Source organism: Eptesicus fuscus, chromosome 21 (genome assembly GCF_027574615.1).
Source record: "Eptesicus fuscus isolate TK198812 chromosome 21, DD_ASM_mEF_20220401, whole genome shotgun sequence".
NCBI classification, from domain to species: Eukaryota; Metazoa; Chordata; class Mammalia; order Chiroptera; family Vespertilionidae; genus Eptesicus; species Eptesicus fuscus.
This window is the reverse complement of record NC_072493.1, coordinates 38,305,508-38,328,133: the sequence shown is the minus strand read 5'-3', so window position 1 is coordinate 38,328,133 and position 22,626 is coordinate 38,305,508. Positions and strand designations below refer to the sequence as shown.

Genomic DNA, 22,626 nt, shown 5'->3' with positions numbered 1-22,626 from the left:
GACATAAGGCTCAAGGAAGCTAGGTTCTATGAAGTCAGATTGGAGTCAGGGTCTGCCTCGTCTGATTTCCCACTGCCCTTGGTATGTCCCCACAAATCTTTCTCCACTTCTGAAGCTCTTTGATCTCCCTGGGTTGTCCTTAAGACCTGGGTCTGACCCATTTCCGGGCTCAGGGATCTGTTGGGACACACACCCAGTGTTCCACAATGCCTGGGTTCAGGGAGGCCCGGGAGGCAGGAAACATTGCCTTAAGGTTCCTGCCACTGGCATGCACTGTGCCTGTGCACGGCTCCCAGGGCCTCAAAGTTAGGATCCCAGCCCACCGGTATGGCTCAGTGGTTGTGCTTTGACCTATGATACAGGAGGTCCAATCAGGGCACATGCCCAGGTTGTGGGCTCAATGCCCAGTAGGGGCTTGCAGCCAATGATTCTCTCTCATCATTGATGTTTCTATCCCTCTCCTTTCCTGAAATTAAAAAAATACATATTTCAGCCGAAACTGGTTTGGCTCAGTGGATAGAGCATCGGCCTGCAGACTGAAGAGTCCCAGGTTCGATTCCGGTCAAGGGCATGTACCTTGGTTGCGGGCACATCCCCAGTAGGGGGTGTGCAAGAGGCAGCTGATCGATGTTTTCTCTCATCGATGTTTCTAACTCTCTATCCCTCTCTCTTCCTCTCTGTAAAAAATCAATAAAACATATATTTTTTTAAAAATACGTATTTCAAGTTAGGATCCCTTACTTCCCACATGTATGCATGTGCCAGCGAGCAGCATGAAACCATGGAAAGGGAACTTAAAGGAGATGGGGCGAGTGGGAGGGGCCTAAGGAATAGCGCTGGGCTGAGGCAGGTGGAGGGACTTGCCACGTGGAAGGAAAGTGGAGGACAAGCCTCAGTCTAGTCCTGCGAGGGAGGGGCCTGGTGGGGCCCATCATTCACTAGGGGTGAAGAGACAGGCACCATGGCCTGAGGGAGAGGCGGAACCTGGAACTTAGCCCAGCCAACAGGCAGCAGTTCCCATCCTTAAGTACAGTATGTCCCAGGTAAAGTTTGAAACCCAAATCTGGGAAGGTCCTCAAAAGCCAAGGAGAGTCCCACGGCTCAAGTGAAGGACAAAGAGCGCAGAAGCTCCGGTCTCCCTCCCCACCCTAACTTGGTCCTCTAGGGGAGAGCTTCTTCCCATCTCAGTGCTGCTTTATCCCAGGCAAGTCACTTCCCCTCTGAGCCCATTTACTGTCAAAGTGGTATCAAATCCCTACTTCACACAGGGGACTGTTAAATAGATCTTAAGTAGGTGCCCAGTAGACCTTAGCTCCCTCCCGGAGAGGGTGCAGGGACAGTCGGGTCACACAGCAGGTCTTAGATAGGACTCAACTCCTAAACTTGCCACTTGATCCTCTGTACAACACAGGTCAAGGGTCCAGGACAGGTCCCCAGGTATGGGCAGGTCCATCCCTTCCCCCAGGAAAGGCCAGCAATCGGAGTCCCTGCCCACCCTACCCCCAGCTTCCAGTCCTGGTTCCCTTCCCCAGCAGGAAGGAAAACCCGGGGTATTGTGTAAGAAACTTGAGTTCCTAAGCCCATAAACAAAGGATGGGGCAAGAGCAGGAGGCCACAACCTCCTGAGGCCACAGGGTGGCAGGAAGAAGTGTTTGGCCTCAGGAAGAGGAAGAACAGAGATGCACATTTGAGGAGGTGACTGTTTAGGTGTGATAGGTAGGGAACCACCTGGAGAGGGGTTCTAGGCAGAGAAGCCTGGCTGCTCATCTGTTTGGTTTCCCAACCTCTGAGCTCCATCAGCCTTGCAGATGGCTGGCCTATGTCACTGAACAAGTTAAAAACACACTCCCAAGGAGCAAAGTATGTGTGAATGGGACTGGGAGAGTTTGTGACTCCAAGGCAGTATTTTGACAGATAAGGAAACTGAGGCCCAAAGCGGACAGAAAGCCTGTGGTGGCAACTGGCAGATGACAGAGCATCCTGCTCACCCTCCAGCCTGATTTGGGCCAGCAACTCCAGGATTGGTACTAGGCCCAGGCTCCCCCCATCAGCTCCTTCCACCAGCCCATTAAGAAAGAGTCCAGGGAGCCTTGATGCCCACCTATGCCCCTTCCAGGGCAGTTTTATTGGTGCCATTTATAAAATACCTTTCCCATCAGCCCCCAAGCCTTTGCCTTTCCCTTTCTGAGAAGGCAGCTGGCTTCTGGTCCTGGCTCCATGGCCAACAGCAGCACACTTGGTCTGATCCTGCTGGCAACACACGTGAGACACTCTGGGGGTAGTCCTTGTTCAAGTCCGTGTCCAGTTCTGGGGAGCAGGATAAGGTGAAGGGCCAGGTCTGTGTGTGGAAGGTGGGCAGAGCCCTGGCTGGCTGTAGAGATGTGTGGGCAAAGTGAGCAGGCCCCATGTGTGCCCCAGCTCCAGTGCCTAGTGTGGCTGAAGCCCAGGGTTGGGGCGATCAAATCAGAGATCCTGAGAAAAGCCCTTAGGCCCAAGAATTGTGTGGAGCAGAGCAGGACAGGAGCCCAGAGGAGGCTTCCATGGGGCAATGTGTGCACACAACCCAGGGTGGTGAACTTAATGTGCAGGGGCCTTTGGTGACCGTGCAGCTGCCTCCTTCCCGTGGGACCTGCATGCCCGAGGCCCTGCCTGCTGGAGCCAAAGGGACACACTGGAGGGTGAGGTTGGGAGGGGGCTTGGGAAGGAAACTCGGCTGGAAGTGGTTTAGGCCTCAGAGCCCACATCCTGTCAGAGGAGCTGTCAAGGCGCCAGGCTGTCAGGGGGGCCTGGCCATCTGTCTGTCTGTCTCAGTCAGAGCTGCTGGAGTGACAGTCCCCTAGGGGCAGAGATGGTCTTCATCCTCCTGAGGTAAAGGTGGCCCAGAGGCTAGGAGGTGGGGTCAGTCTTGCCAGATCCAGGATCAGGAGGCCTCCGATGGGCGCCGTCCCCCTTCGTCCTCCATCAGCAGCAGGCGGCGCCGGCCAGCCTCATAGTCAGCCTCGTCCACACTGACCAGCAGGCGGACAGCCTCCCGGCCCACAGCCTCCCGCAAGGCCTCAGTTAGGAACACACCCCGCAGGGCCTGCAGCAGGGCACCACTCAGGTAGTCCCCCCAGAAGGCGTCCAGATAGGAGAGCTCTGAGAACTTGATGTCACACACCACGGAGCCCAGGTCTCGGGAGCGCAGCACTGCAGTGGCCTGCCCGAACACATCTAGCTGCCGCGCCAGCGCCTGGGGCCGCCGAGATGCCACACCTTGCTCCAAGGCTGGCCCATGTTCGCAGTACTCTGCTCGCACCCTGAGCCGGATGTCTATGGAGAAAGAGGGACTGGTCAACGAGGGGCTGACATCCAATACACCGCACAGGGGGACCGCCACTCCTCCTCCCTCCCTTGAGCCTCCTCTGCAGGCTCCTCCCACTACCCTGTGGGTTGCACTGCACCTGACCCACATCCTTCCCACTTCTGGTAACCACACCCAAGTATGGGTGACACCCTCACACAGCTTCCCTCCTCCGGTCTGGCCTCTTGTACCTCCTGACCTGGTGCCCTCCTCTTCCCCTCACGTGCCCCAGTCCAGCCTCACCACCCTCCTAGCAGCTCTCCTCCCAATACTGCTGGGCATGCTCTCTGTCAGCCGGGGACGCTCTGTCCCCAGTCTTCACAGGACCTGCTCCCTCACTTCCTTCAAGGTCTTTGCTCAAATGTCACCTTCCCAAAGAGGCCCACCGCAACCATCCCACTTTAAACTTTACAACCACCACCCTGGCCCCCAGCATTCCCAGATCCCCATACCCTGCTCCATTCTTCCCAAGGTGCTTACACCACCTTCTCACCTAAGTTATGCTTGTCCTCCTGTCATGCTTATCACCCATAATCCCCACAATGTGAAACACAGATTTTGGTCTGTTCTGTTCACTTGTATAGCCCCGTGGCACATGGTAGTTGCTTATATATATTTATGAAGGAATCAATGCATGAACGAACAACTTGCCTTTAGACAACCAGCCTCACCCCTCTCTTGCCTTCAAATAATTGAGATTCATGGGGAGCCAACCACATCCCCTATCCTGCACCTACCAAGCAAGCACCAGACCCAGAAGACTTGAGGCTGGGGATGGGCTGGCTCTATTGGAACCAGGTGCTCTCTTTCCACAGAGGCTGCCAGGATGGTGGGCTGTAAGCATGGGACTGCTGGGGGCCAATGTGCCCCCAGGAGGGGAGAAAATGAAGCCTACCCAGGACCAACGATAGAGAGGGAAAGACTCCTGAGCTATCACATGAGGCACTTTCTTTTCTGCTTAAGTGAGTTTCTGTCACTTACAACCCTACCCTCATCCACCCAAATGAAATGGCAGCTCTGTGCAGTGGACAGGACATGGGACTTCTAAGGTTATCCTTATAAATGTGACCTCGGCATATCACCTCCCTTTGGGATTACTCAATTTGCACCTGTGAAATGGGGCTACTAACAGAACCTCCTCTTCACATATGGCACAGGTTGTCCTGAGGACCAGCTATAAACTATAAATAACAGCAGTCCATACCACAGCACACTGACTATCTGCAGGGGCCACTCCAAGTGGTAGGCTCCTATGAAGTCACTGAATCCACAAATAACACTGTGAGGCAGGTCCTATTACCGCCCCCCACCTACACCTACACACACACACACTCACACACACACACACACACACACACTGTAAAGAGGAAGAAATGGAGGCAAAGAGAAGTGCACAGACTTGCCCAAGGTCACATGGCCAGGCAGTGGCAGCACGTGACAGACGTTGCTGAACCTCCCATGTCCCAGAGAGCAGCTTCAGTTCAATGGAGCCGATTCCAATCCAGGCACTAGATGTGCGACCTGGGACAAGTCACAACCTCTCTGAGCCCAGGTCCCTGCCTAAACCAGGGGACAATCTCTGCTGTGAGGGCCGTTAAGAGGATTAAAAAGAGCAAAGAATATGCCCTGGTCAGAATGGCTCAGTTGGTTAGAGAATCGTCCTATTCATCAAAAGGTGGCGAGTTTGACTCCCAGTCAGGACACATGGCCAGGTTTTGAGTTCAATCCCTCACTGGGGCACATGTGGGAGGCAACCAATTGATGTTTCTCTCTCTCTCTCCCTCTCTCAATCCCTTCCTCTCTCTAAAAAATCAGTAAAATCAGCCCTAGCTGGTGTAGCTCAGTGGATAGAGTGTTGGCCTGCAGAATGAAGGGTCCCAGGTTCGATTCCAGTCAAAGGCACATGCCTGGGTTGCGGGCTCAATCCCTAGTGTGGGCATGCAGGAGGCAGCCCATCAATGATTTTCTCTCATCATTGATGTTTCTCTCTTTCCCTCTCCCTTCCTCTCTGAAATCAATAAAAAAATAAATCAATAAAATCTTAATTTAAGAAAATAGAAACTAGCTGGCAAAGTGCTCAACAAGTGCTCCAAGAATGGCAGCCTCCAACAGCTCCAATGTGCTGGGGATCCAGTAAGAGCAGCAGGATAGCCCTGTGGGGCAGGGGCCACATTCAACCCATATGACCGATGAGGAACCTGAAGGTCTGGGAGGGGAAGTGTCATATCCCAGACTCCCTTCACCTTTCACAGACCGTGTGAGCAGCAGAGCAGAAAGTAGAAGGCAGGTCCCTGCTCCCCAAGATGATTTTTCAGCACCACCCATTTCCTCCTACCACTCAAACCCCAAACCCTTCCTCTTTCTGCCTCAAGGGGAACCTCACCCTCTCTGCTCAAGGCCCAGGGAAACCTACTTGGCCTCAGCCCCGAACCTCCCATTCAGATCTGGCTCCCTCCATCCTAAGGACCAGAAAAGAACTCTGGGCTCACATCCTTGACTCCTATGAATGTCAGTGTGGGCTGGGGAACAAGGGGACTGGGAGAAGCAGCACCTGTCCAAGGCCACACAGGCTGGCTCAGTGGCAGAGGCACAGAGCCAGGTGGCGGAGTCCGACAGACCTTGAGGTGAGTCCTGGCTCTACCACTCTCTAGCTGTGGGGCCTTGGGCATGTGACCTCACCTCTCTGAGCCTCAGTTTTCCCATCTGAAAAACATAAACAAGAAGTCTCTGCTACACAGTGGGGTCATGAGGATTAAATGAGACAGCTCGTGAAATGCTTGACCCAGGGCACACAACACAGAAGAAAGTCAGAAACAGGAACTATGATTTTGACACCCACAGCTAATCCCACAACCCCTGCCCATCTCCTTCAATCCCAGCTAAATCCTACCATCCCTGTTCTCCAGTCACAAGGGAAGTACTCCCAAGCCAAGCCTTACTCACTCACAAAAATGACCTGCCGGCCTCCTCTGACCACAACGGCCCCACTCAACCACCATGTCCTGCCCAGATGAATCCCTCCCAGATCGCCTTTCTCCTCAGCACAAATTGCTACTAGACCTGTGGCATAAACTGTCTATTCGCCCAGAGCCCACCCATAACATGAGGGGTGCTATTTTGGAGGAGGATAGAACCAGAGTGGAGTCGTGTGTGCCTCATTCATTCTTTTATTCAACAGCCGTTTACTGAATACCAGCAACAGGGAAGTGACATGAGCACCCCGCAACAAGAACTGAGACATATAACCCCCAGTTAGGGAGCACTTGCCATGGGCCTGACCCTACCCAACTCTTTTCCCTATCTTGGGCCCCCGAGTCCTCACAGCACCTTCATTATCCCCATTTACAGAGGAGACCACAGTCCAACCTTGGTCTAGAACACAAGAGGAGAGCACACGGAAGCCGTGCATTATCTAAACTGCTGCTCCATCACTGGCCCTGGATCACAGCACACGTGCAATTTCCTCTTGAGTCCTCACCAAAATAATGTAATAATAGGTGACACCTCTATAGTACTTACTGCAGGCTGACACACACTTTACACCTACTGACCCTTTTGATCATCCCTGCAACCTTATAAGGCAGTGCTATTATCCCCTTTTTGCAGATGGGGAAACCGAGGCACAGGGGATGAATCACCTGCTCAAGGCCACAAAAACAAGAAGTGGAAAAGCTGGAATTCCGACTGAAGTGCCTGGCTGCAGAGCCCGAGCTCTTAACTACCCCTGTTTGCTGCCTCTCACAACCATACATAGAAATCTGTAATTAAAAGACATCCTGAGGGTGAAGAGAGAAAATTATAGAGAATGAGGTGTAATTTAGATTGAAATGATCACAGAGGACCTCTCTAGGAAATGACATTAGAAGTGAAATGTGAATGTGGACAAGTAGGCTGAGACAGAAAAACAGGGGGAGAGAAGAGCAGCATTCCCAGAAGAGAGGACAGCACGTGAAAATCCAGAGGCAGAAAACCAACTTGGGACATTCACAGACTGAGCCAGTGTGGCTGGACCACGATGGAGGAGAAGGGCACAAGGGGACAACTGGAGGCCCTGGCAGGGAGGAGTCTGGGATCTCCTGAGCTGACCACACCTCTCCGCACTTCAGAGGCCTCCTCCGTGAAGACACCCTCATCCCAGCACCTGCTCTCATGGGCCCACTGTGAGGATTACATGGCTGGATGCAGATGAACAGCTGAGGCCAAGTACAGCAGGGTGACTGGGACAGAACAGCACACCAGTTGGGGAAGGCCGAAGGTGGCTGGCCCAGGATGGAAGGAGTAGACATGGAGAGAAGTAGATGGTCTGGCTCAGTGTGACAGTAAGGGGCGAGGCAGAAGAGCACCCAGCACACATGTGACCTGGGCCGGGGGGCTGGCTGAGTTTTTTCCTGTGGCCAAAACACCAAGACTTTGTCAACAGTCCCTCTCCGCTTGGACAGCTGTAGGGAAATGCTCCCTGCCCCAGGACAGAGGGTAGGGTTAGGTCTTCCTATAGAAGAGAGCTTTTCCTGTTTCCTACACTCATGTGGGCCCAAGAACTCTCTGGTCCTCCAAACCCAAACAATACTGAGGGCAGAGGAAAATGGGAGGGACTTCCTAGTGAGGGACCAGGGAAGATATGAGGGACAGGCCCAGGGCCAGGAGAGCAGGTGAGCAGCCTTGCATGCCAGTCCCTATGCTAGGTGTGGCTTGGGGCCAGAGATCATTTCACTCAGGTCTTCTCCTGGGAGTTCCTAGTAGGAGGGCTGGGGGCAAAGAGGGCCTGTGCTCCCCTGGTGCATGGTGCAGAGAGGCAGCCAACTCCAATGGAAAGACCCCTGCCCTCCACTGCCACACAGGGCCAGGGCCACCCTCCTCTGGACAACAAACAGTACAACCCCTTCTCTCCTCCAGTCTCTTTCCCAAGACAGAGCCAGAGTTTAGGTGTGAAATGTCAAGTTCTTCAATCTCTACTGAATTAATGGATCAAGATAATGAGGAGAAGCTGCCACCAATGTCAGAGAAAGGTTAAGCTCACCTGAGAAGCGAGTTTGAAAAAAACGAACCATCAAACCTCTGATCAAGCCTCTTGAACCCTAACTACCAATTTTTAGGAGATATAGATAGCAGGGGAGCACATGCAATCAACCCTCCCACAGGATGCAATTGGCAAAATCCAGTCTTTGGAAAAGGCTATGGGACAACTACTTTCAACAAATTAAATGCAAGGAAGAAAGAGAAAAGAGGTGGTGGGGGAATACAATAGATTAGGAGAGATTCAGAACCAATACTCATGAGACAACTGGAAATGTGAGTGCTAATTATATATTTGTTAATAAAACATTATTGTTAATTTTTAAAAAGAATTCTGGGAGAGAACCAAGATGGCGGCATAGGTAAACACCTGTACTTACTGCCTCCCACAACCACATCAAAATTACAACTAAAAGACAGAACAACTATCATCCAGAACTGCAGGAAAGCTGGCTGAGTGGAAGTTCTACAACTATAGAGGTAAAGAAGAAAGCGCATTGAGACTGGTAGGAGGTGCGGAGGCGCGGAACGGGCTGGCACCCAGGTGCACTGCTTTTTTAATCGGGAGGGAGATACAAGCTCCCGCTTGCTCTGAGCTCCAGTGCTGGGCAAGACTCTGGGGGACCCAAACACACAGGGAGAAACTGGACTGTCTGGCATCGGAGCAGGAACGCGGGGGCGGCTTTCTTCCAGACAGAGATGCTCGCAATGGTCATTGTTCCTGTGCTGGGACCTCCCAGGTGCAGGGCTGACTGGCAGCCATTGCTGTTTGCTCCACCCTGGAGAGTCAATGAGACCCCGTCCCACCCAATTTACAACCCCACCCAAGCTGTGCGCAGCGGCTTTTGCATATGAATGGCCTGTCCTTTCTCAGCCTAAAACCTGTCAAACAAGCTGCAGCTGGGTCAGGGAGCCCCAAAGCTATCAAAAGAAGGCCCAAGGTCGAACCAGCAGCAGCCTGCCTTGCTTCACAGCTGGGCCTCATCTGGGCACCTCAAAACCCGATACAAAGAGGAGGAATCTCAAGATCTCTCTGTAGCTCCTGCTGGGTGGCCCCAGGCAGTGGCTGACTTTGCACCTCCTTGGAGATCCAAGAGCCAGTGTACCTAGTGGTCAGTGTGAGACCACACCAGATTACAACTCTTCACATCCATAAGTGACACACTCAAGGGGCAGACTCAGTGAGCACCAAAGCCCCACTGAAGCAAGTCCTGCCCCAAAAGGGGGTCTCCTGCACAGCAGCTCTTCCATTGTAGACACTGCTGGTCCTCACAGCCAATTGGCCCGGAGGTCATTCCTCCCAGTGACACTAACAGCAATCAAGGCTCAACTACAAGACTGTGCAAACAGCCCACAAAGGGGTGCACCAAGAGTGTCCACCTCAGGTGATTGGGGAAGCTGAGCCACTGGGCCCTATAGGACACCTAGAACACAAAGCCACTCTATCAACTCAAGGAGACTTAGCTGCTACCCAATACACAGAAACAAACACAGGGAAGCAGCCAAAATGCAGAGACAAAGAAATATGTCACAAATAAAAGAAATGGAAGAAAGCTAACTACTGGATATAGAGTTCAAAACCACAATTATAAGGTTACTCAAGAATCTTCTAGAAACCTCCAAGGAACTTAGTGAGACCTTTAAGGATCTTAGTGAGACTGCCAAAAAAATGGAAAAGGACCAGTCAGAAATTAAGCATATGCTGGCTGAAATAAAGAATAATATACAGAGATTCAACAGTAGACTAGAGGATCCCAAGAATCAAGTGAAAGATCTGAAATACGAGGAAGCAAAAAATACCCAACCAGAAGAGAAAAAAGAAAAAAGAATCCAAAAATATGAAGATAGTGTAAGGAGCCTCTGGGACAACTTCAAGCGTACCAACATCCTAATTATGGGGGTGCCAGAAGAAGAGAGAGAGAGCAAGATACTGAAAACCTATTTGAAGAAATAATGATAGAAAACTTCCCCTACCTGGTGAAAGAAATAGACTTACAAGTCTAGGAAGCGCAGAGAACCCCAAACAAAAGGAATCCAAAGAGGACCACACCAAGACACATCATAATTAAAATGCCAAAGGGCAAAAGACAAAGACAGAATCTTAACCTTTTGCACTCGGATGTCGAGTGTGACTCGACACGGTTAGCATCGGTAGCAGCTCGTATGTCAAATTGTATTGAATGTATCAATAATCTGAAATACTAAAAAATCCAAATAAATAAGTTTGTATGAAAAGAAACTCCAGTGTTTTATTCTACTGCCACGCTTTGTAAAATCTGGGGTACTTAAAAAATTAAATCACGAGTAGAATAAAGGAATCGAGAAAAAAGCAAGCGAGTGCAAAGGGTTAAAAGCAGCAAGAGAAAAACAGTTCGTTACCTACAAGGGAGTACCCATATGACTGTCAGCTGATTTCTCAACAGAAACTATGCAGGCCAGAAGGGAATGGCAAGAAATATTCAAAGTGATGAATAGCAAGAACCTACAACCAAGATTACTCTACCCAGCAAAGCTCTCATTTAGAATTGAAGGTCAGATAAAGAGCTTCACAGACAAGAAAAAGCTAAAGGAGTTCATCACCACCAAACCAGTATTACGAAATGTTGAAGGGTATTCTTTAAGAAGAGGAAGAAGAAAAAGGTAAAGATAAAAAATTATGAACAACAGAGTGACAACAAATACCTATCTATCAACAAGTGAATCTAAAAATCAAATGAATAAAAAATCTGATGAACAGAATAAACTGGTGAATGTAATAGAATCAGGGGCATGGAAATGGAGCGGACTGACAATTTTCAGGGGTAAGAGGGTGTGGGGGAGTGCGGGAAGAGATTAGACAAAGATCTTATACCTATGGACGCGGACAGTGGGGTGGCGAGGGTCTGGGGTGGGGTGGAAATCGGGTGGAGGGGAGCTATGGGGGGGGGGGGTGGACCATCTGTAATAATCTGAACAATAAAGATTTTTTTAAAAAAGAATTCTGACCTTTTAGAGATACACTGTGAAAAATCTACAGATGAAATAACAGGACACCTGGAACTAACTCCCAAACAATATGGCTGATGAAATGAGATCAGCCACAAGTTGACAACTGCTGAAGCTGAGTGATAAAAGATGGGGTTTATTAGACTAGTCCAGTGGTCGGCAAACTGCAGCTCGCAAGCCACATGCGGCTCTTTGGCCCTTGAGTGTAGCTCTTCCACAAAATACCACGGCCTGAGCGAGTCTATTTTGAAGAAGTGGCGTTAGAAAAAGTTTTAAAAATTTGGCTCTCAAAAGAAATTTCAATCGTACTGTTGATATTTGGCTCTGTTGACTAATAATGAGTTTGCCGACCACTGGACTAGTCTGTCTGCTTCTGTATCTCCTCCACAGAAAGCACTGAAGGAGCCCTAACCACAGTTGGGCTCAGTGGCTAGAGCCTCGGCCCAAGGACTGAAGGGTCCCAGGTTCAATTCTGGTCAAGGACAAGGGCACGTACCTCAGTTGTCTCTCTCACATCAATGTTTCTCTCTGACTCTCCCCTCCCTTCCAGCTCTCTAAAAATCAATGGAAAAACGTCCTCAGGTGAGGATTAACAACAACATAAAAAGCACTGAATGAAATGCAAAGTACTACAGCTTATCATTCAAATCCTTTCATTGCTTTCTACCATTTAAAAAACTGCAAAGCCCTGTCCAAAGGCTCACAGGCTCTGCCTTCACCTCCTAGCAGCCTTCCCTTGCTCCCTCCACTCCAGCCTTGCCAGCTTCCCTGCCACCCCTTCACCAGTACTGGCATACTCCCTCTTGGGCTCCTGCTGTCCCCTCTATCTGGAACATTCTACCCCAACCATCCACATGTTCTTCTGTGAGGCCTTCCTAGACCACCCTATCTAGAAAATACGACTAGAACTGTGTTTTCCATCACTCTTCCCCCTTGCCCTGCTTTGTTTCTCTTCTCAGCTGACACCTGACATCTGTCTCTTGGCTTTCTCCTCCTACCAGAACTCAAGCTACTAGAAGGCAAGAGCCTCCTGTCCCTGCTGCGCCTGGCATGAGTATTCTATAAATACTTACGGAATTACCAAGTGAAAAACCCCAAGTTTCGGCCCAGCCCCACCAGTGCCACTCTGCACAATGGGGGCCATGACCCCTATACCTCAACACTGTCCTGAAAATTCAGTCAGGTGGATGGCACGCCCAGCTAAGTGCCCAGTGACTGCCCTGAGAGGGACATGAAAACTCAATAGGTCCTGTGTCTATGCCCAGAAACCTTACCCAACCCCCCTGTGCTCCCTTCCTTACACTCTATGGCCCTTGGGAGTTTAGTCTGGTTCTACCCCTCAGTGGAGGGCAGCTAACTGGGGGCCAACCCCCACAGCTGTCACAAGTGAGAAGGGGGCAAGAACAGCAGGATCCTTCCGCACTCAGGTCTGGAGGGCCTCCTTTCACCCCTGGGACTGGGCCTCATTAAAGGTAAGCTACTGCTGCTTTCAGCAGGGCCCTACTGGGGAGCACCTCAATCCAGCCCCACCCTGCCTGATGAGTCAGCAGTCAGACCTGTTTACCCATCCCCCCTATCATTGCCAGCCACACCCCATGAACCACCTCCCTACCCTCAAGGAAGAGACCTGATGCCTCTACTGGCAAAACCCCTCCCAGGCTCAGCTTGGCTTGCTCCCTAGGCTGGGGTGACCCCGTAGGCAGCCCAGCCAGCCTGGTGGCTCTGGTAATTAACCCTGACTGGGGGGAGAGTCACGACCAGGCAGCCACCCTTCAAGCTGGTGTCTGAGGACACAGGCTAGCTCTGTTGGTCTGTTCCTCCTGATCCACCCAGCACAGGTATCTGCAGTCTCATCTATGGGGGAGATATGGGGGCGGCACTGGGAGGTGGCAGGCATGGCTGCTCTGTGGGCTGGAGGAGGTGCTGCAGATGGCTAGAGGAACAGCCTAGGCTGAGGTGTTCTGGGGAATGCAGAGCTGCTTCAACCTTGACCTTCCCATCTCTAATTCTGCCACCCTCCCACCCCTGCCTGAGCACCTTACCACCTGATCTTGTGTCCACAGGCTTGCCCAACTCAGAGATGTGAGCGGGGAGGGAGACTAAGGGAGTGCCCACCCAGGCCTGTGTCCTTCCCTCAAGACAAGTGGATTTTCTCCAGGGCAAGGTTTGAGCATGAGTCTCCAGAGCAGAGTCCCCCAACACACCTAACCCCACTATCTACAGGTCCAGTCAGCTCTACATTTATTCCCTAACTAGAGGCCCAGTGCGTGAAACTCGTGCATGGTAGGGTCCCTAGTGGCTGCTGCTGTCAGCGGGGGCCTCCCTTCCCACGGTGGGCCGGCTGGCCAGCCCCAGGGGATGATTTGCATATTAGGCTTTTATTACATACGATTAGTCCACCCCCTTCTCACCCTGTCCAATGTGACCAACACAGATCAGACCTCTCCTTCTTACTGGACTGGGCAGCCCTGTCACTCATTTCCCTGCTCCCACTTTTATTTAAGAAACACCTGACAGGGCATGTACCATGTGCCTGGAGTTGTTCTAAGTACTTTACAAATCCTAACACATTTATTAACTGTTTTTCCAGATGGAGTCAGCGTCCCTTCCAAAACAGGTATCAGATTATCTCACCACCTTTCTCAAATCCCTTGACAGCACTTGCTGCAAGGAATAAAAGCCAACTCCCACCCACTCGGAGACCTGTGGGCTGCTCCACCCCATCCCCACCCTCTCTTCGAGGGGCTTATTGTCTAACGTGAGCTTCAGTTTCACTGGTCTGTCACTCTACGAAAAAGGTCACCTCCACTAAGGCAGGGACCTCACTGCTGTTCCTGCCCCAAGCACATGGCAGTGACAGTGCGAAGAGAAAACGGGTACATAGCAAGGCCCAGGACAGATGCTGTTCTAAGTGTATTACAACTGTTAACTCATTTTCTCTCTCAACAATCCTAGCTGGAAGGTACCATTAACAGCCTCCTTTTACAGATGTGGAAACTGAGGCACAGAGGGGTTCAGTCACCTGCCCAAGATCAGACAGCCTATATAATTGCTAAGGCCAGGAGGTAAATCAAGCAGCTTGTCACAGGGCCCTGTTTTCACCCCTGTATCACTCCACCATTGCAGAAGAAATGGTTGTTAAATCAATACACACTTGCAAATGTTTGCTGAATAAATGAAACTGGGGGCAATGGATTATCAGGGAGGTAGCACGGGATGTGATCCTTTAACTATGGGCAGAATGTACATAGCAAGATGAACAGAAGAATAATATTCCACTACTAAACAGAGAGACAAGAACCGCTGCCCTCCTGCTAGGTGTCACTAGGTATGCCACACCTCAGACAAGTACCCATTCCTCCTGTCCTCTGGCTCAGCAGCCTGCCATAGACACTGTACATGCATTCCCCAAGGCCCACAGATACCTACCACAGGTCACTTTGCCTTCCGAGGTGGGTTTGGCCTGCTCCTGCTGCTGCTGGGGGGCAGCTGGGGCCCCTCTCCGCCGCCGTCTGGCACCACCACTGGGCCGGCCCCGACTCCGCCGCTGTCGCTTGGTCGGGGGGGAGCCTGAGAAAAACGGGATGGTTGAGTCCTGGCAGGTGCTTCTCAGTGGTGAGAGCATCGGCCTGCACACCAGAGGGTCATGGGTTTGATTCCCAGTCAAGAGTGTGTACCTGGGTTGCAGGTTCGATCCCTATCCCCGGCTGGGATGCATGGGGCATGTGTGGGAGGCAACCAATCGATGTCTCTCTCTCTCACATCGATGTTTCTTCTCTCTTCTCCTCTTTCCTCCCTTCCTCTCTCTCTGAAAAAAATCAATGGGAAAAATATCCTCACTCCTTGAGTGAGAATTAAAAAGAAAAAAAAGAGCCCTGGCTGGTGTGGCTCAGTGGTTGAACATCAACTCATGAGCCAGGAGGCTGAGGTTTGATTTCTAGTCAGGGTACATGCCGAGGTGCTGGCTGGATCCCTAATAGGGGGTGTGTGGGAGGCAGCCGATCGATGATTCTCTCTTATCATTGATGTTTCTATTCCTCTATTCCTCCCCCTTTCTTTGGTTGAAATCAATTTTTAAAAAAGAGAAAAATGAAGTGGTTGAGGACAAGATGATAGGTAGAGTACCAAGGCAGGTGCCTGGGGAAGAGCTCGAGGCTGGTCTCTGCCATGAGATCCTGGGTGAGCACCTCTGGCTCAGAGGCCCTGTCCATAAGATGCGGAGTAAGTACAACCTAGCATCATCTAGAAGGGCAAACACGCCCCCAACCCAGCAATCCCCCTCCCAGGTGTGACCATTCAGAAACTCCTGCACTGTCACACCAGGACCAGATGGCAAAAGCCATATGGCAACAGCCATAATGCACTGTTTATAGCTGATAGCTGCATACACTTGAAAATAATGTAAATGTGTAGCAAAAAGAATACAGAGTAATTTCCAGTATAGACTGTTTAGTGAGGTAAACCAAGATGCAAAAAAGGTGGCTACAGCTTGCTGTACTTCACATAAAAAAGGAAGGGAAACATAAATATATTTGCTATTCTTGCAAGGTGAAACACTGTAAGGATAAACCAGAAATGAATAAAACTGATTACCTATTTACTGGAGTGGGGGAACAACAGTGGAAGTGATACTTCTAAGAACATTTTTTTTACATACTTTATAGTTTGTTGTTTTTTTGTTTTTTTAAATGTTTTTATTGATTGGAGAGAGAGAGAGAGAGAGAGGAGAGAGAGAGAGAGAGAGAAATATCAATGAGAGAGACACATTGATAGGTTACCTCCTGCATGCCTTCCACTGGGGATCAAGCCCAAAACCCAGGCATGGGCACTGACCATGAATCAAACTGAGGACCTCTTGGTTCATGGGTCAACACTCAACCACTGAGCCACGCCGACTGGGCTACATACTTTAGCTTTGACATAGGCCAGTTGTAGTTCAGTGGATGAGTGTTGACCTATGAATCAGGAGATCACGGTTTGATTCCTGGTTGTGGGTTCGGTCCCTAGTAGGGGGCGTGCAGGAGGTTGCCCATCAATGATTCGCTCTCATCACTGATGTTTCTATCTCTGAAATCAATAAAATATGCTTGTTTGTTTTTTAATTTTAAAGATGAAAGAAACAAACGATGCCCTGGCTGGCATGGCTCAGTGGTTAAGAGTGTTGGCCTACAATCTGAAAGGTCACAGGTTCTATTCTGGTCAAGGGCACGAACCTGACTTGCAGGTCCCCAGCGCCAGTTGGGGAAACCAATTGATGTAGCTCTCTCACATCAATGTTTTCTCTCTCTCTCTCCTCCCTTCCACTTTCTCTAAAATCAATGGGGAAAATATTCTCCAGTGAGGGAGGGAGGGGAAGAAACCATAAAATTTAACACAAACAGAAACATAAATATGTATATAATTGGTAACATAAATAAGTGGAAAAAGAATTATTTCAAGTTACTTGGAAGAACATTCTGAGTACAAACTCTCAGTGGGATATACTCCCAAGGACCAGGACTACAAATATGTGGTTTCCTTCATAGAGTCAGCTGTGGCATTAACATTGTAATTTTGAAGCTCTTTTTTTAATTGTTGTAAAATAAAGCAAATAAATCCGTATCTCAATGTTATTAAGTACCAAGATTTTCAGTAAAAGAAAAAAAAATCCTTGTATGCTAATTTTGAATTAAAAATACTAATATGAACTTTTCAAAGGGACAGTTTCTAAATCTATTCACTGGAAGAATCTAGAAATGATACACACACTCAGCACGCAGATCTTGGTCTCTAAATACCATTGCCTCTAAAAGAAACCAGGCTTCGCCGAAACTGGTTTGGCTCAGTGGATAGAGCGTCGGCCTGGGGACTGAAGGGTCCCAGGTTCGATTCCGGTCAAGGGCATGTACATTGGTTGCGGGCACATCCCCAGTAGGGGATGTGCAGGAGGCAGCTGATCGATGTTTCTCTCTCATCGATATTTCTAACTCTCTATCCCTCTCTCTTCCTCTCTGTAAAAAATCAATAAAATATATTAAAAAATAATAATAATAAAATAAAAAATAAATAAATAAAAGAAACCAGGCTTCTGAAAACAGCTGATTCCAGGGCTGGGGAAGGAAAAATACAGGTGAGTGCCACATCTTGCAGTGACACAAAGCAGGAAGTGCAGACTCATCAAAAAGACACCGGAGCTAGCCAATCTGTACACAAGGAAGAATGACTAGTTGATTATAACACAGTAAATAAATAAGAATGCGTGAGTCCATAGTGATACTCTCCACCAAAAAGGGAGGGCAGAATTGGAAAGAAAAATTCCTCTTGAAAAAATACCAGCTAATAGGTGTAGAAAAATGGAATAATTAGAAAATCACCATTTTCCAAACACCAATGTAATAACTGGCTCAGACAGGTATCACCATTGGATACTGTCACAGAATAGGATGTGTCAAAGTGTCATCCCATAGATTGTTTACTACCCATACAGGGAGAGGGGATGTCACTTTGCAAAGGATAAATACGGCAGACACTACCTTCACCAAGGGATCAAACTTGCCCACTCATGACAGGAAAACCAGACCTTCTGCCTCCTGATGTGCTCCAATTCAAAGCACACCGCATCAACCAAGAAGCGTTCCTGCCAAAAGTGTGGAACCTGAATCGAATCAAGCCTCCAAGACCCAATTCCCACTTCACAGGAAATATAGAGGGCAAAGGGACAAGGTAAATAATACCATTTGGAAATTATCAGACACCTCCAAAATAATCGGGATATTCTACAAAACAACTGGCCTGGCAGGGTCAGGAAGTCAATGTCATGGGGAAAAAAGAAAAAGGTGTGGGTCGGGGAGGAGTTTTAGTATAGTAAGAGCTTAAGGAGATGTAATAACTGAATTCATAACAACTCAACTATGAGTGGATCCTAAAAATGGAGACAATCTTACAGAGACATGAAAATGGACCATTAGGATATCAGAATTAGTGTGCATTTTCTTAGGTATGATAATGGTCTTGAAGTGGTAGGGGAGAATCTTCTTATTCTCAGGAGAGGGCTGCTGCTTTAGGGGTAAAGTGTCCTGATGCCTGGAATTACTTTCAAAAAGTTCAACAACAACAACATAAGAACAGAACTATAAATTCATGTAAAGCAGGGGTAGGAAACGTTTTTTCTACCAAGGGCCATCTGGATATTAATAACAGCATTCGTGGGCCATACAAAATTATCAACTTAAAAATTAGCCTGCTATATTTGGTCAAACATTTCATTAACTCATCCTTAATGCCTTGGCAGGGCCAGACCAAATGCTTTTGCAAGCCTTATACGGCCCTTGAGCTGGATGTCCCCCACCACGGATATAAAGCAAAAGCAGCACAATGAGTCTAAAATGACTGAATCTATGAAAACATGAGCACGTTCACTGTACTAATCTTTTAATTTCTCTGTACATTTGAATAAAAAAATAAAAAACGGGTCCTGGCCAGGTAGCTCAGCTGGTTAGAGCATCGTCCTGATATGCCAGTTGTAGGTTCTATCCCCAGGGTCAGGACACATACAAGAAGCAACCAATAAATGCATAATAAGTGGGACAACAAATCTCTCTCTCAATCAATAAAATGAAAAGAAAAAACAGGGGGGAATTGGGATTAATCGGCACAATTCAAAGATACCAGAGTCACTCAACATGAACCTCAGAAACATGTTCAGCAAAGACACCCATGTGAATAACGAACCCATGAAGTGATGTCATTTAGATGAAATATAAAACCACAAGAAACAACTCCATTTGTTGTTTCTGGACACATGCTTTTGTACAAATAGCAAACACACAAAGCAAAAATAAAACAAAATGACTCCTTGGGCCCCTTCCTTGATGGAGGCGGTTCATCAGGGTTCAGAAGGAAGAGAGGGAAACTGCCCTCACACCCACCCAGCTGAGCTCACCTGTCTCCCACTGGCCCTGCTGAGCATCTGAAGAACTGCTTGACTGCCGACGGCGACGGCAGCTGCCCTCCGTCCGCTTTGTAGAAGAGCTGGAGGTGCCGTAACTGTAGCGTTCTGGAGACACTGGGGAGAGAAAAATGGAAGGAAGTATTCACAGCCTCAGGCCCCTCGCTGGCCCAGCCTCTAATTCCCACCCCGAGATGAACACCTGCCCCACAGGGTTCCTGAGTTCCCCAGAGGTCAGAGTCCAGACATTCATTCCCTCTCCAACACCTCCCGCCCAGTTGTTGCTCGATGCCTCCAGACATAGAGGAGGACTCAGCCAGAGTTATTCTGTAAATTGAGTCATTGTAAGGATCCCAGCAAATGTTGCCCACCATGAACTGCACCCCCCCCCCACCCCCGCTCTTCCTGCGGCCACAGGAAGTAAAGCAGGCCTCTTTGGTCTCCCCAAATCTTCTCTTCCAGAGCCTGACCGTCAGAGATATTTCTCCAAACGTGCTGTCAGTGCTTCCTTAGTGCTGCCCTTCTCCTGGTCACCCAAACCCCATGGGCTTATTCTGGTCAGGGGAGCCCACAATCCCCCTCCCTAGGCTAGTCCCTACACCTCGCCAAGCAATCCTGCCAAGGCCTCAACAGCCTTGGCCTATGCATGCATGGGGCTCTTGTGCCTTACGCCCTCCGGCTTCTGGCCTTAAGACTGCGGTCCTTCACAAGGATTAAGGACGTCAACTCCGGGCACAAACCAGCTGAGTGTGAATCCTAGCTCTTGCTTTCTAGCTGTGTTATCTGCAAGCCCCTGTGATGTGGCTTCTCGCCTACCTCTCTGCCCTTTCTTTGGTCCCCTCTGCCACACTGGCCTCTGAGGATGCCAAATTCATTCCTGCCTCAGGGCTTCAAAGCTTGCACAGCGCCAGCAGTGCAGCCTCAGTTCAAACATCACCTTCCCAGAAAGGTCTTGACTGGTTATCCAATCTAAGAGGGCCTCCCTCTACTTAAAAGAACTCCCTACTCTCTCTATACCATTACCTTGCTTTAGTCTTTCTAGAACCACATATGAAAATAAGTCATTTATTTGTTTCAATATCTGATTACCCCAATACATGTAAGCCTCATATAAGTACTTTGTTAGGCCCATCACCTTCTATCTCCCGTGCCCAGCACACAGGATTCAGTTCTTATATGTGAACAAGGTGCTTAACTTCTCTGAATCTTGTTTTCCTGCACACTGAGACAATAACAGGACTTCCTCAGTGGATTACCAGGAGGATATAAAGTGACAGTTCATCTGAAGGGCTTACTGTGTCTGGCATGAAACGAGCCCTCCATAAAGTGGCCACAAACATCATTATTGACATGGCCAAATTCCACAAGCTCGCCCCTCCCAAAGCTCACTGCTCCCTCCTGTGTTTCTCTGGGAGGAGGGGGTGGTGGCATGGGACACAGGCTGTCTGATATGACCCTGTCCATATCAGGCACTACAGGGGCCCAGATGCAGAGCGAGGGCCCTCGCCCCATCGGAAGCCTGTCACCCTCCCATTCAACCATACCTGGCCGGCGCCGCCTGCGCGCCAGGTGCGGCAGCAAGTCCTGCCGGGCCAGCACTCGGAGGAGTTGCCCCAGGAGCCGCAGGTCGCTCTCGTCGCACTGCCCGCGGCGCTCCAGCTCCAGGAGCAGCTCCAAGCCGCTGCGGGTGTGGGACAGGCCGCCGGCCGCGCCGGGGGCCTCGTCCAGCAGGAAAGCCATCAGGTCCAGTTCGCACTCCGTCAGCTGCCCGCCCACCACCTCGAACATACGATGAAGCGACAGCATCCCGTAGTAGTCCAGGCACTCGTCCTCCTCCCAGCTCGGGGCAGGGGTCGACCCAGACAGCGCCATACCCGGGGGAGGGGGTCGGAACAAGCTCGAACCAGGGCCTAGAACCCACTCGGCGGGGAGGGGGCAGTGGTCAGCGACGTGGGGCCCAAACGCCACCCCGCCAGTGCGTCCCCCGGCCCCCGAGACCGCGGGGCAGGTCTACCCTTACACCCTAGCCGGCTCAGCCTCCCTCTTCCCCCCGGAAGCGAATGGTATCGCCCGAGGTCCCCTAATAAGAGGTCGAGACGTCAGACCTCACTCGACCTCCGACCGGCCAGGCCCGCAGAGCCCGAACGCCCCTCCCGAGGTGGTATGTTCCGAACCAGCCTCCGGAACCGACCAAGGGATTCGGTCCGAACGAGCCTGAGGGGCCCACCCCGGGGCACCCTACCGACTGCCCTTTGACCCTGGATAGTTTTGCCCGGACGCGCCCTGGGCTGCGTCCAGCGGTCCTGCCCGACCAGCCCCACGGCTCCACCCCAGTGGTGCCGTCCGAAAGTGACCCTCTGGCCCCCACAAGCGCGACTCACCAAAGCAGCGCTTCGCCCCACATCGGTGGTGCTGTCCAAACCCGACCCCCTCGCCCTGTTGGGACGGTACTGCCCTCCCCCCAGCACCCAGGTGGTTCCGCCTACCCGCCACCAGTCGCCCTTAGGCCTCCCTGGGTCCTCACCGGAATCTGGCGTCTGAGGACTCCTGGGCGACGGCGGCAGCCACTTGTTTTGGATCTTTCTGGCACCTTCTCTATTATTACGCCTGCGTCACCTCGCCCCTCCTCCTTCCTCCGACTCGCGCAGGTGCGACCGCCACGCCCCTTACGCGCAAGCGCAGAATGGGGTTTCTAAGCCCCACCCCCAGGGCCCGCCCCCAGCCGCTGCGGCCGCGCCGGCCAGTGCTGCGCCTGCGCTGAGCCCGAGCAGTTCCGCGTTTGGGTTGGATTTGGTACAGGGTTGCTAGGTTACTTCTGCCAGCCTGCGACTTAAACAGCCGGGTCCTTGTTGCCCCACGTCATGGCCTTTTGGAATCATTCATCTCATGGACTACAACAGCCCCCTCCTAATCACCATTTAGACACCCACAGTGCCATTGCCCATAGCAAAAGACCACGGTCACGACCGACCTTCCTGTCTGAGCAGTGCCCAAGCCCTTATGATCAAGACTTGGACTCTCCTCCTTTAAACTCCCCCTTACTTCTAATGCCAACCAGGAACCTGCAAACTGGAATCCCTCAACATCCAACAGAACCCCCAACACCCATCTATAAGTTCCTTCCCCTGATCAAGACAAGGACTCCTCCTTCTCATGTTAGGAACCAATACTTCCTTCCTGATTGCAGTAGGCCCCTCCATCCCAACTGTGCACCTCCTGACGGCATCCACCACGAACCCCGCTGCCTCTTAACCCCTTCTAGTATCTGCCCTCCAAGGTCACAGGATCTCCCAATATCCCCTCTCTAACCTGCACCTGTGAGTTTCTCTCTGGGGAGAGCAGGTCTCTTATCAAAAGA

At 50.6% G+C, this 22,626-nt stretch overlaps 1 protein-coding gene across 2 annotated transcripts; it reads right to left on the bottom strand.

Moving 5' to 3' along the window:
* Positions 1-2,094: 2,094 nt before the first annotated feature.
* On the bottom strand, positions 2,095-21,877 carry DEDD2 (death effector domain containing 2). Of its 2 annotated transcripts, none has more exons than XM_008160228.3 (5): positions 21,793-21,877; positions 20,813-21,178; positions 19,263-19,385; positions 14,771-14,911; positions 2,095-3,312 (listed from the first exon to the last, which is right to left on the bottom strand). In XM_008160228.3, the coding sequence occupies exons 2-5, from the start codon at positions 21,138-21,140 to the stop codon at positions 2,921-2,923; spliced, it is 984 nt and encodes a 327-aa protein (XP_008158450.2). In that variant the 5' UTR covers positions 21,141-21,178; positions 21,793-21,877; the 3' UTR covers positions 2,095-2,920. The 2 variants fall into 2 exon arrangements, with proteins under 2 accessions (XP_008158450.2, XP_054566754.1); XM_054710779.1 differs by having other exon boundaries at positions 21,755-21,819.
* Positions 21,878-22,626: the final 749 nt, after the last annotated feature.

Excerpts from the sequence above, each read along its gene's own strand:
- DEDD2 (XM_008160228.3), bottom strand. The coding sequence starts at position 21,140 with ATGGCGCTGTCTGGGTCGACCCCTGCCCCGAGCTGGGAGGAGGACGAG. Across the intron at positions 14,912-19,262 it reads GCAGGGCCAGTGGGAGACAG|GCTCCCCCCCGACCAAGCGA; the intron begins GTGAGCTCAGCT and ends CGTTTTTCTCAG. Across the intron at positions 3,313-14,770 it reads GGAAGGCAAAGTGACCTGTG|ACATCCGGCTCAGGGTGCGA; the intron begins GTAGGTATCTGT and ends CTTTCTCCATAG.